General features: G+C 38.4%; 1 protein-coding gene across 1 annotated transcript; it reads left to right on the forward strand.

The window, feature by feature from the left end:
• Positions 1–749: 749 nt before the first annotated feature.
• On the forward strand, positions 750–12,971 carry LOC143892603 (coatomer subunit epsilon-1-like). Its single transcript, XM_077397333.1, has 7 exons — positions 750–1,012; positions 1,091–1,180; positions 2,734–2,885; positions 7,144–7,279; positions 7,363–7,518; positions 7,674–7,753; positions 12,669–12,971. Exons 1-7 carry the CDS (start codon positions 851–853, stop codon positions 12,760–12,762), a joined length of 870 nt encoding a protein of 289 aa, XP_077253448.1. The 5' UTR covers positions 750–850; the 3' UTR covers positions 12,763–12,971.
• Positions 12,972–13,759: the final 788 nt, after the last annotated feature.

Below are 13,759 nucleotides of genomic sequence, written 5' to 3' on the forward strand. Positions count from 1 at the left end.
TTATTTTCCACGTTTGAAAAAAAGTTTCTGAGGAAAGTCAAAAGAACATGTTAATTTTTAGTTTCCCTGGAAAATAAGGCTAGTTTCTGCGGAAACCAGCGTAAGAGAACAGAGCATAATAAATTGCAGATTTTTCTTTCTCAGAGAGAGAGAGAGAGAGAGAGAGAGAGAGAGAGAGAGAGAGAGAGAGAGAGAGAGATACCTTAGTTTAAGCCGGAGGCGGTTCATTTCCTGTCGTTGGTGAGATGAGAGAGGGGAGACGAAGGCAAAGAGGGGCTAGGGTTAGGAACTTACGATTGTGGTTTCTCTTTTTCGTTGTTATAACTACAAAAATCGGCCCGACCTGAAAATCACTCGGGCTTTGGAATATTAAGCCCGGCCCAACTACTTACCCGGACACTTTGAACCCGACCCATGCTTTTTTCGGGCCGGGTTGATGCGGGCCGGGTAAAACCCGACCCAAGTTGCAACCCTACCAAGCAGTCAAGCACTATGCTCCCAGTGATGACTGATGAGAGTTGGAATCCCCCGATGCACGTGGTTTAATGGGTGATTGTGTGCATTTTTAGGGAATAGTCCCACGCTAAAAATTGGTTTGGGGTGGGGACACCCTATGTCAAACAAAAGAGAAAAAAAGGTAAAAAAAGTCAAGGTGAGTTAGTGCAATTATTAAAACTTGTAAGTGCGAATATCAGTAGACTATTTTGATTGTATTGAAAAAAATATATAGCTTATCGTGCGAATTGCGCATCCTGCGTAATATAGAAGGCACCTCTTATTTTAATCACATAAACTCCCTCTCTCTCATTCCGATCTCCATTCTGCAATCAGAGAATTATTTCAGATCAAGATGTCTTCTCCAGATCTTCTCTTCAGTCTCCGTAACAATTTCTACCTAGGAGCCTACCAGGCTGCCATTAACAACAGTGATGTTCCCAATCTCTCTCAAGAAGACTCCATCGAGAGAGACTCTCTCGTTCATAGATCCTACATCGCCCTAGGAAGCTATCAGGTTTTTCTTCCATTCCTTCGTTTTTTTTCCAACATAAAAAACTCAGATCTAGGGTTCTGATTTCCCCTTCCTCTTCAGCTTGTCATCAACGAGATCGATCCGTCCGCACCGACTGCTCTCCAGGCTGTTAAATTGCTCGCCATGTATCTCTCAAGCCCCGAAAACAAGGTCTGTTTGTCCTTCGATTGTTCGATTTATGTAGTGCTTTTGTAAGATCCGGAGATTTAGGTTTTAATTGTGATAAAAAATTTTGTATGCTTTTGTAAGATCCAGAGATTTTGTCTTTTTGTTCCTTGATTGTTCGATTTATGCACTGCTTTTGCAAGATCCAGAGATTTTCGTCTTAATTGTTATAATTTTTTTGTATGTTTTTGTAAGATTCAGAGATTTTGTTTTTTAACTGTGATAAATGAATCGGAAAAGTATAGATTTGTGTTACTAGTTATTTAGAGTCGAATTTTGTGTTCCTTGATTGTTCGATTTATGCAATGCTTTTGTAAGATCCAGAGATTTAGGTTTTAATTGTGATAAATGAATTGGTCATGTTTAGATCTCTGTCATTAGTTATTTCGACCTGGAATCTTGAACTGTAGAAATTGATATGGATCTGAGTTAGAGTTGAATTATGTGTTCCTCGATTGTTTGATTTATGCAATGCTTTTGTAAGATCCTGAGATTTTGGTCTTAATTGTGATTGTGTCATTAGTTATTTCAAAACAAGGTCTGTTTTTTCCTCCATTGTTTGATTTATGAATTGCTTTTGTAAGATCCAGTGATTTTGGTCTTAATTGTGATAAATGAATCGGACATGTATAGATTTGTGTCATTAGTTATTTTAAGACAAGGTCTGTTTGTTCCTTGATTGTTCGGTTTATGCAATGCTTTTGTAAGATCCAGAGAATTTTGGTTTTAATCGTGATAAATGAACCGGACATGTATAGATTTGTGTCATTAGTTATTTTAAAACAAGGTCTGTTTGTTTCTCAATTGTTTGGTTTATACAATGCTTTTGTAAGATCCAGAGAATTTGGTTTTAATTGTGATAAATGAATTGAACATGTATAGATCTGTGTCATTAGTTGTTTCAACCTGGAATCTCGAACTGTAGAAGTTGATATGGACCTGAATTAGAGTTGAATTTTGTTCATCTTCTGGAACCTAGTGATTATGCTGATAAACTTGCGAATGTCGAGTCTGATTTAGTTCTCTAATAAATCACCCTTGGTGCTTAGTCTGCAGTTTTTTACTTGCCGCTCAGGGTTTGCTTTGGAACTTACTTTCTTTTACTGCATTTCTTCTTCTGATTTTCTTGATAAATGATCATTCAACAAACAAACGAAGGGAGCAATCACCACTTCTTTAGCTTGGATTCTGACTTAGAGGCGTTCGATAGGAATTACACTTCAGTTTTAGTTATTTCATTTCAAAAGGTATTGCTTCTTTCGGATGACCAAGTGTCGCTTTTTAAACTGTAAACATTTGTTGTGAGTTGTGGCAAACATAAATAAATTTTGAAACATAAACATTTGTTGTGAGTTGTGTCAAATGGAAACAATGATCTCCAACACTGATTTCTTTAATGGCTGCAAACCTGTTCAATTTGTTTATATTATGATAGTTATAGGCTAATATATTGGATTTTCATTTATCCTTTTCTTGGTAATGATTTTATCATGTTTCGAGGGTCATGAGAATTTGTCCACTTGTTTTTTTCCATACAGGAAAGTACTATTTCAAGTCTTCAAGAGTGGTTAAGTGATGCTGCTATAGGAAACAATCCCGTTCTACGACTGATTGCAGGGATCATATACATGTATGAGCAGGATTACAATGAGGCTCTGAAACATACCAACTCTGGAGGGACCATGGAGCTGTTAGTTCTATTTTGCCTTTTCCTGTTTCTGTCTTTAAACACGCTTACAATTTCTTCTATCATTTGATACACAATTTTTCTCACATAACAAGATGGTGCATATATGGTTTGAATATCTAGAAGTGGCGTCTCTCTTGCTAATAAACATTCGACAGATCCTGAACGTGTTAACATCAACATGAGGACATCATTTATCCGCTGCTTGTCACTGCAGGATTTCTACCTCTTTCTTTTTTGTCACTCATTTGGTGTTATAAGCAGTTTCAAATAGTCTCTCTTCTGCTGGAACATGATACTTGCAACAATTTCCATTTTCGTTTTACTGCTTAACATGCTTTTTATTTGCTCAAAACAAAGTTTAAATTTGTGCTTAATGTTTCAGGAATTTCTTGATATTCATGTGCTAGAGAAATCTTTCCTGTTGCCTGCCGTTGCAATCTAACATAGAGTTCTCATTCCATGTGGTTGCAATCTAACATAGAGTTCTCATTCCATGTCCGAACTTTATCTCAGCTCTTCATCATAGACTGTTAAGACCAATCTAACCTAGAGTTCTCATTCCATGTCAAAAAACTTTACATCCGATGCAAAAGAGTCTTATAAAGCTTCCCTTACTCATAATACTCTAATTTAACCCAAACTTGATCTCAGCCCTTCATCATAGACTATCATGACCAATCTAACATATGAGGAAACCCTAAGACCCTCAACTTTTAGAAACCCAGAAAACCCCACTTGTGTTCGGGCAACTTTACCTCCTCTTATCCATGTGCCTTTCAATAGATGTGTTTTCTTTAAAACCCTTATATGAACCCCATGAGTTCTTTTTTTGTTCAAATGATCAAGCGAATTGTATAGGAGGTCCTTAAAATAACTCTTATGGCTAAAGTAAACCCAATGTTCTGAAAATCGGAATCGTATCTTAAATCGTAAGAGGGGTCAAATTGTAAATCGAATCGTAAATCGTAAGATTTTTTCAGATTTATATATAAAAATCAGAAAAAATTAATAAAAAATAGGAAAAATTACAAATAAAAATAAAAAGAGTAATTATCAATTTTCCATTCAAAACGATTAAAATAAATAACAGAAATGCTTGATAACCACTTAACCGATTGTCATAACTCATAACTAAAATTAATTAACCATTCATAACTCAGTTCAAACAAACATAATAGGGCACACGGCACACCCTAGTTTGTTTTAGATTAAAATCGGGACTTCTACTATTGATTAAAGGCTCTGTTTGTTTTGGATTGTGAGAACAGATTGTGAGTACATAACATTAACAGATTATTTGACCCACAATTAAACGTAAATTTGGGTCTAATAATCAGTTTTGCACTCGAAATCAGTTCTCAAAATCCAAAAAAAAACAGAGCCTTTTAATCAGTTTTGGACTCTAAATCACTTCTCAAAATCGAGAACAAACAGAGCCTAAAAGGGGTCAATACTATTTGTTTTGGATTTTAAGAACTGATTGGAGTCCAATCGGTTCTCAAAAGCCAAAAGAAACAGAGCCTAATCAGTTTCAGACTCAATCGGTTCTCAAAAGCCAACACAAACAGAGCCTAATCAGTTTCAGACTCAATCGGTTCTCAAAAGCCAACACAAACAGAGCCTAATCAGTTTCAGACTCAATCGGTTCTCAAAAGCCAACACAAACAGAGCCTAATCAGTTTTGTACTCTAAATCAGTTCTCAAAATCTAAAACAAACAGAGAAAAGGGTTGACCCTATCTGTTTTCGATTTTAAGAACTGATTTGAGTCGAATCAGTTTTCAGAATCCAAAACAAACAGAGCTAATCAGTTTTGGACTCCAAATCAGTTCTCAAGATCGAAAACAAACAGAGCAAAGGGTCAGCCCTATCTGTTTTGGATTTTAAGAACTGATTGGAGTTGAATCAGTTCTCAAAATCCAAAACAAACAGAGCCTAATAATTAGTTTTAGACTAAATCAGTTCTCAAAATCGAAAACAAACAGAGCCCGAGTGATGGAGAAGGTAGGAGGAGAAAAAAAAATAGAAAACAAAAACCTACCTAAAACCAAAGTGGGTTTGGGAGCTTTCCTCTTTTCCTTTTCTTCCTCGTCTCGTATTCCACTCTTTCTTCTCCTTCTTGCCTTGAACGAATGGAGGAGGAGATTGGAACCCTAAGATCGAAGTGGGTTTGGGCTTTTTGGGTGCTTTTGTAACCCTAAAGGCGTCGTAAACATGAGAAGTCGAGAGAATGGGAAGATAAAGTCGTAAAAACCCTTTTACATAAGTTGTGGGGCCCACTTTATTTAAAAAAACAGATTCTGGATTGAATCGGACGATTCACTTGCATCGTACGAGTCACGATCGAATCGTACGATTCAATCTAAAAACGATTCAAGCTAACGATTTAAATCGTGAGGTGTATGATTCGATTTGAATAGTACGATTCGAATCGAGAATCGTACGATTTTGACAACGTTGAGTAAACCTATAAATTATCCCTAAAACATAAGAAAGCCCACTAGTACTTCTAAGAACACCTATGGAACTTAAAAGAAAATATTTTTTAAAGTGCTCTTTAGTCATTTTTAGAGTTATTTTTTATGCCTTATGTGTGACAGCTCTACGTTGGGTGTATTTTACAATTTTCAGTTATTTTATGATATAATTGACAAGGGTTGGTTACTACAACCCGAATTTTTACGTTTCCCAAAAGCTTGTCTCCTCCCTCCCTCTCTCCCTCCCCCCCCCCCCCCCCCCCCCTCCCCTCTCTCTCTCTCTCTCTCTCTCTCCTCCTTATCATTCTTCTTTCTGTCATTAGAATTGTCAAGGCTTTGTTCTCCAACCTAGAGGTCGGAGGTTCAATCCCCCCAACACACACTACCCACCCACCCACCACCACCACCACCCAAAAAAAAATAAAATCATAACAATAAAAAAAAAAAAAAAAAAAACCTACTTTATATTAGAGCAGCAGTTGATAGTGATCTACGATAAATGTTTTTGATTTGAAACTAGAACTTTCTTTTGAATAAATATGTATGTCATAGTGTCATACCCAGATTGTACCACGTACATTGTACCCCATGCATGTTTCCATACTGCATACCAGAACAAACTGCCTTCCAGGTAACATTGGTCGTGTCTCATTCCGGTTGGAATAGAGCAAACATTCTAGGAAAAAAAAAGCATTTTTCTCCAAAATATGATTGTTTTAATTTTGTTGAGGGTATTTTGATGTCCATTTATCCTTCCCAATTGAATGGGAGGGCTAAACTTAACACACATCAATAACCCTTATTTGCTTACACTTGATATTTTAGAAGTTTCTAAAACACCAAATCGGGTGTTGAACACATCAATTTCTCACCAAGTTTTCGTTCAAGTTTCTCTACATCTGCCTTTCCATTGCATTCTACACCACCGTTTCTTGTCTATATATTTTTCATTTGTGCAAAAAAAAAAATGAAGCGAAGTAAAAAAAATCCAAATCTTGTAGCATCTTTTTCATAATCTAACCCTGGAACGAGAGGAGCGTCGGAATGGAATTGACAACTAAGTCCACCTTTATTTAATTTCTTCATGTACCATTGTTATTGGTATAGCCTCCTCCATTTTACTAATTAAAGTATATTGATATATGCATTAGAAGTGAATTTTCAAAGATACTACCTTCACTTTGAAGTTCATAATGTGAGGTGTAAAATGAAAGTATGTTGATATATGCATACAGAGTGATTTTCAAAGACACGACCTTCACTTTCATAATGTGAGGGGCACATCACCATACAAATCCCATCAATAATTTGTTTATTTTCTGAAGGATAATGAAATGATATTAGAAAGTACAGAAAAATAGTGCTGAGATAGCCCACTAAACAAAAAAAGCAACGGAAAAAGATAAAATGTTCAAGATTACCAAGGTAAAGTGTTCTCTATACGTGTACTGTGTTTTCTCGCTATGAATAAGATATGATCGTTTCAAAAAAAAAGAAAAAAGATTACTAATGTAAAGTGCGACTAATGCATAATGGCTCGCATCACTAGACAATCCATCCACCACCTTGTTTTAGAATCTATGACTGATTGTGGGAGTAAAACTGCCTAGCAGCGATTAGTTTAAGAGTGGAGCTTCTCAAGATACACAAATCAAGCGTATATCTGCCACCGGAATGGAACCCAAAGCACAATCTTGGTGTTTGGCATTGTAAACAACTACATGAAATTATAAGTGATTATGCCTCTTTGTCAAATCTAACACAAGCTACTTCTGCTTGCAGACATGCATTGAATGTTCAAATATACATTAAAATGCACCGAATGGATTATGCAGAGAAACAGCTAAAGGCCATGCAACAGATAGATGAAGACCACACGCTCACCCAACTTGCAAATGCATGGGTAAATTTGGCCATGGTAAGCCTGTTCTCTCCATCTTATATTAAGGTGAGAAAAAATGTACAATTTAACCACTTTCCCATATTGTTCTATGATGTCAGGGTGGTTCAAAGATACAGGAAGCATATCTTATCTTCCAAGATTTCTCTGAGAAGTATCAGCCGACAGGGATGATCCTGAATGGAAAGGCCGTCTGCTGTATGTGCATGGGACACTTCGATGAAGCTGAATCACTGTTGCTCGAATCACTGAACAAGGCAAGTTTTTAACAATAATGAAATTAGCTTTTGTGGAACTCTAGATAACACTTTATTGAAGTGGCTCCTTTATAGTATTTATGTTGAACAACAGAGATTATGAATTATTTTTGGTCTGTTAAACTGAAGGGAAATCTGATTTTTGATTGCTTCAGGATGCAAAGGATGCAGAAACTCTAGCCAACCTATTTGTATGCAGTCTTCACCTTGGTAAATCGTCATCTCGTTACCTGAGGTAAATGATCATGCTAAAGAAAGTGACTATCTTCTCCAATTTGTGTGACTACCATCTAGAGATATTGCTTTTAACATTGCTGTTCGATAAACTCTGCACTTGGCTGTTAGGCTATCTCCATGAACTCTGGCAATAATCCATCCACGAAGTTGTGCTGAACTTTTGTCTTCCTTTCCAATTCTTTGTTGGATTGTTCCGTTATCTGCATTGCAATCATGCATGTGGCAGTGCGATTAGCTCATGATCATCTTAAGGGACGTCTTAATTCTCCCTTTAACTGGGTATCTATGTCAAGTATCTCTGACTTTTTCAAAATATTGCGATTTTATTGCGACATTTTGACAAAACGACAAAATCCCAAAACAATCCCGAGAATTTTAAAAATATAGTGCATCTTAAAAAAAAAACTGTATTTTAAGATATTTTTTTATTTTATATTTTTTCTTAAGTGATTTATTTTTATATATTTTTAAATAATTTTATTTTTATCGTTTTATCCTGATATAAACCCAAAACTTTTTAATATATCTCTAGATTTTCCCTTGCCGAGAAATTCTTGAGAAAGATATTTGTGACTTAGCTGGGTGTATAATCATGAGAAACGAAATTGACGGTATAACTGATAATTTCCATATTTTATGACTGATGTGGACATATCAGTAATAATTCTAATTGTGGAGAAAATGATAAGCATTATTGTTTTTTTGTGGGCTGCCTTAGGTATGTGGCTGCTTTTTTCATGAGTCCAAGTAACAATCATAACCTGCTTGCATTGTCACTGACCTCTCTCCTTGATTCCAAACCAAGAAGGTTCATTAAAAAATAAAAGACCTCCGCCCAATTAGTAGCCTATTCAAAGTTATTTCTGAAGTTCTGGTGAACCAACTTAAGGAGATGATGAGTGATGTCATTTCCCCTTATCAAGCCTTTGTGAAAGTTAGACAAATCGTAGATGGAGTGCTGATTGCCAACATACTCTTGGACTCAAGGAAACTAGGGATAATATTAATATATAGAATTGATATGGAAAAGGCATATGATAACGTGGAATCAGAATTTGTTGATGTTGTTTAGGAAAAAATGGATTTTCATGCAAAGATGGCATGGGATTAAGGTGAGCTTATGAACGGCTACCTTCTCAATTGTTGCAAACGCTCAGGGCACGAGGAGAGAAAAAAAGGGCGATTTCTTCTCCCCCCTCCCTTGGTCGATGGAAACCCTAGGGAGGGAGGCAATTTCATCTCTCTCTCTCTCTCTCTCTCTCTCTCTCTCTCTCTCTCTCTCCTTTTTAGTGTTTTTCCCCTCTCTCTCGCTGGTCTCTCTCTCTCTCTCTTCCTTCTCTCCTTTCTTGATCTCTCTCTTTCTCCCCCTATCTATTTTCTTTCATTTTTCTGATCTATCTTTGATCTCTCTTTCTGCTTTTTCTGTCCCCCCCCCCCCCTCTTTCTATCTTTTTTGTCTCTCTTTCTCTTAGATCTATCTCTTCTACTTTCTGATCTCTCCCTTTCTCTCCTTTGATGGGCAAGGGAGGTGTTGGTGGCCGGATGATGCTCGAAGTTTGGCAAATCTCGCAGGGATGCAGCAATGGTGACGGGAGGTGCGGAATGGCCGGATCTGGGTCCGAGTGGGCCAGATTTAATGGGGAAAGAATCGGAACTGGTAGGGTGGATGGAGAAAGTGGGCTGGTGTATCGGAAGTGGTTGACGTGGCAGGAATATAAAAAAGGGTGGCCGGATTTGGGGGGAAAAAAGGAAGAGGTTGGACGTGGAGGTGATGGGGGGGGGGGGGGTGTGTGGAGAAAAAGTATGATGGAGGATGCGGACGATGGTACTGAGATGTCCGGTTATTCCAAACCCTCCTCTCCCTCGTAAAACATAGAAGGCACGTGGGATGTTGGAAATGGTGAGGCGGATGATCGGCAAAGGGCTGTGGGAAGCCATGGGTCGCCGGATCTGGGGACCGTGTTGAGTGGCGGAGGCGATGGGTAGCCGGAGATAGCGTTAGGGTTGACATTTGAAATTTGAGACGTAAAAGATGGGTTTGATCGAGGTGCAAGGTTGAGGCTAGAAGGGCTGGGGTGTTAGGTTAGGATAGTTGTTTTGGGTTGCAGGTAGTTAGCTGGAATGGTGACAGGCGGTGGCTAGAGAGGTAGTGGTTCAGGAAGGAGGTAAGAATAGGGTTAGGTGGAAGGTAGGGTAGGGTTAGGGATCTAGGGTTTGGTGGAAGTGAAGTGGAAGAATGTTAGGATGAACAATGGTGGTCTCTAGAGTTAGGTAGAAGGAAGGGTAGGGTTAGGGTTTTAGGTTCTGGTAGAAGTGAGGAGGAAGAAGTTAGGGTGAACAATGGTGGTCTCTAGGGTTAGACTAGGGTTTTTGGCTTGGTGGTTTAACGGGGATCCCTCAGAACGGGCGGTGGCGCAAGGTGGAGGCCTGCGAAGATCATATTCGATTGGTTGGCTGTTGTGCACGGTTAGGGGAGCACAATAGCTTCAGGCCTTTGAGCTGAACTTTTGAAAATCGAATTCGCCAGTTAGAAAGTGGTGGAGAAGTCTGTCTGACGTGGCAGGTCACACATATGACTTGATGGGCCCCACAAATATGGCACCACAAATATGGCACTTTTTGTTGAATTCGATTCAATTGAGAACATTGGGCAGTGTAAAGGAAAGGAAGGGAGACTGGTGAAGGCACTCTAGGCTGCGGTAGTAGATGAAGACTTCGAAAGGAAAGTGAAATAGTTATTTGGCATGGTGACAACGGATGGAAGTGTGGACCTCATTGTAGCGGTTGACCTACAAGATCACTTGTTTTGGTTTTTACTGGCCTAGGACTATGTTCCTGGCCTCTCTTAATTGATTTTATGTAATGCAAGTAGGGACCCCTGGTCCCCAATGTAATCTTCATAGTATCAATGAAATTTTTGATTTTCGAAATAATTTTTTTTGTTGCAAACGCTTCACCTATTGGTTTTATTGCAAGCGCTAGGGGTTTGTGCCAAGGGAATCCAATTTCTTCTTACCTATTCGTTATGGTGGTAGGGAGAGTTTTTAGGAAGGGTAAAGTTAGACAAATCTTGGTTTGTCTCATCTGCTATTTGCTGATGATATTCTTGTATTCTTAGATGCTCAACAAGAGGAGATGTGTAGTATCGAACTTTTTTTTAGATGTTTGGAAGTAATATCGGGCATATGGATATACTTTGGAAAAATCTGTGTTGTTGGGGCCAACGTTGACTGTCAGGAATTATACTTCTTGGCCTGGATCCTAGGATTGGCTCAAGAGAATCTCTTTATCAAATATTTGGGACTTGCCTCGGGGATTGAAATTCTGGCCCGATACTTATGGGATCCGATAATTGAAAGATTAGAGAAATAAACCCGCTTCTCGGAAAAAGGGCTTCCTATCCCTTAGAGGAAAAATCACTTATAAAGACAGTCCTATAAAACTTTCAGATATATTATGTCTATATCAGATACCTTCAAAGGTAAAGAAGCTGGAGAAACTTATAAGGGATTTTCTATCGGAGGAAAAAGAGGAGAACAAAAGGCTTAAGCATCTCATGGACTGCAAAACGATTTGCAAGCCAAAGAATAGAGAACTCGGATATGGTAACCTCAAGACAAGGAACACAGCACTACTGGGAAAATAGATATGGAGGTTTGGAATTGGTAGCTTAACATTTTTGTTTGGGCTTAAAAACAATTGTGGCAACTTGTTCCATTCTCAGTTTTCTAGCATATTTAGATGGAATGAAACAATAACATCTTCAATAGAAAAGTAAATCTCCTGGCAGGATCATATCGGAAATCAAACTGGTCTTAGCTGTATGGACAAATGAAAGAATGCCAATTGGGGCTTTTCCTTCTACTGTTGCCTTCAAGAATTGGAAAGCTACCATTTAGGAGAAAAAAAACGAAAGTTAAATTCTCTCCAAAACGGTGTCTGCCCCCTCATCAGATAATAAAAGTTACTTTTGATGGCAGCTCTAAAGCAAATCCCGGTCCTGGAGGCGGCATTAGGGGTATCTTTAGGGATTGAGACTGGCAGGGACTTGTTCTCAAGTGCTATTCGGGCCCATATGGAATAGCGGACTCTAACAAGGCGGAGGCTAGAGAATTAGTCACTATTCTTCGCATTTTCAGAGAGACTTTTAAAGGTTGATTTATATCTGCAGGGGATTCAAAAGTAGTCATTGCATGGGCCAAAGTGGCAACTGTAGGTCCGTGGGAATTAGTCACTATTTTTCCCACCAATCTCCCAGGAAGGTTTTTATTCCACAAAAGTCCCAAGAACCAAAAAAATTCCGGCAACCAAACAGAGCGCTGATCTATGCTAGCAAATCAGTCCACATCTACATCATTGTTGAAGATCGGCCAATTAGGAAGCAAACAGTTTGGCTAAACAAGGAGTTGTCAGTAGCGAGCTTATCATTAGCGATGTCTTTCCTATTGTGTAGATAATTCTCTTTGTCTACTTTGGTTTGCTCTTGTTTTTTCGTGTTTTCTGTTTTTGGGAGAGTCATCCTCATGTACCGGCTTTATTTGCAATACAATTCCCCTCTTAAAAAAAACTCTGTTTTATACAATAAAATCCCAACTACAGAATTGGATACTCATCTACTTATTTACAATATCCAGCAGTGGTAATTTCCTCAAATACCCATATGTTTGGTATTGGCACCTTTGGTTGGATCCATGCTTATGTCTTTTGAAATGATGACTCCTGTCTTAAGCTGTATCCAGTTGTGCTTAGTAACAAAACTTGTCACTAGCTTTCTTTAGGGAATTATATTTTCTATTTTCTTGTGTTGAATGATTAACAGTACCATGGTAACATGCTCAAGATCTATTTCTAATTTCTTTATTTATCCTAGAAAACTTTTACTTATGTGTGGCTTCTTTTCTGTGTTTCTACAGCCAGTTGAAGTTATCACATCCTGACCATGTACTTGCCAAACGCTTGGCTGCTGCGGAAGAGAGCTTTGAGAGAGCTGTACAAAGCAGTGCGTGATGGACCGTGTGGAGAGAGAGAGAGAGAGAGAGAGGATTTTGCTGTATGTTCTTGAAAATCATTTTAGGGTTTTTTTTACCTATTTTGTTTTGTCTTTTTGAAGTTGCTGATTTTTCCTTGAGAAGAAAAATTAGTTTAGTGACACCATTACTGATTTAATGTTGTTTCAAATATATCTTTGTGGGATGAGTAACTTCCCAATTATTGTCTCCTAGGGTACTTCAGTCCTGCCGTCATACTCGAATATGTAGAATTGTGTGCCCATCTGCCCTCCGATCAGATACTCACGGAGAATGGGCATAATATAAACCTTCGTCTTCAAATTATCAAATTCATATTACATCGGTATCGATGTTATTTGCCCTCGTGTTGGTATCGATGTTCTGCCGTGTCAGCTGATGACTTGGCGCAGGGGATTGTTTTACGTGGACCCGGCCTAGGATGAAAAGCATACGAGGTAATAAAGCTTGTGGGGCCTGAGATGTCACTCTTGGAAAGAGGCATAATGACAACACATGAGCTTTTCAAAATTTTGGATGTTGCATAAAAAGGAGACTCCCCCGTGCAAGAAAACACACAAAGAAATCCCTTTTGAGGAGAAAACACAGAGACAGCAGCTTGTAAAATCCTACAATTTTTTTTCTTGGGAAACAACTCCAATACAATTCTAAATGGATGGAAAAGAAAGTCAATATGATTAAGCCCTGGAAATTATTCGACCTAGAGGCCTTTTTGTTTTGGATTTTGAGAATTGATTTTGGGTCCAAAACTGCCTCTTTGGTTTGCACCATCAAATCGATCTTGGACTCAAATAACAACTTTGGGATGTAGAATCGATTTGGGTCCAAATTTGATCTTACAACTGCGAACCAAACGCTGAATTTTGCGAAGAAATAGTTTTGGACTCAAAATCCCAAAAAGAAACGGCCATAATCTCATGGTTACTCACCTTCTGCTGATGATCGTTGGAGGTAATGATCGAGAATGCAGAGATAGT

The sequence above is a fragment of the Tasmannia lanceolata genome, unplaced genomic scaffold (genome assembly GCF_043159265.1).
Source record: "Tasmannia lanceolata isolate RefF3 unplaced genomic scaffold, GAP_Taslan_0.1 ptg000015l, whole genome shotgun sequence".
NCBI lineage: Eukaryota > Viridiplantae > Streptophyta > Magnoliopsida > Canellales > Winteraceae > Tasmannia > Tasmannia lanceolata.

What these genes read in the sequence shown, in the direction of transcription:
- LOC143892603 (XM_077397333.1), top strand. Translation starts at nt 851, where the DNA reads ATGTCTTCTCCAGATCTTCTCTTCAGTCTCCGTAACAATTTCTACCTA. An exon ending in TGCTCGAATCACTGAACAAG is followed by an intron (nt 7,519 to 7,673) that starts GCAAGTTTTTAA and finishes TGATTGCTTCAG; the next exon opens with GATGCAAAGGATGCAGAAAC. An exon ending in TCGTCATCTCGTTACCTGAG is followed by an intron (nt 7,754 to 12,668) that starts GTAAATGATCAT and finishes GTGTTTCTACAG; the next exon opens with CCAGTTGAAGTTATCACATC.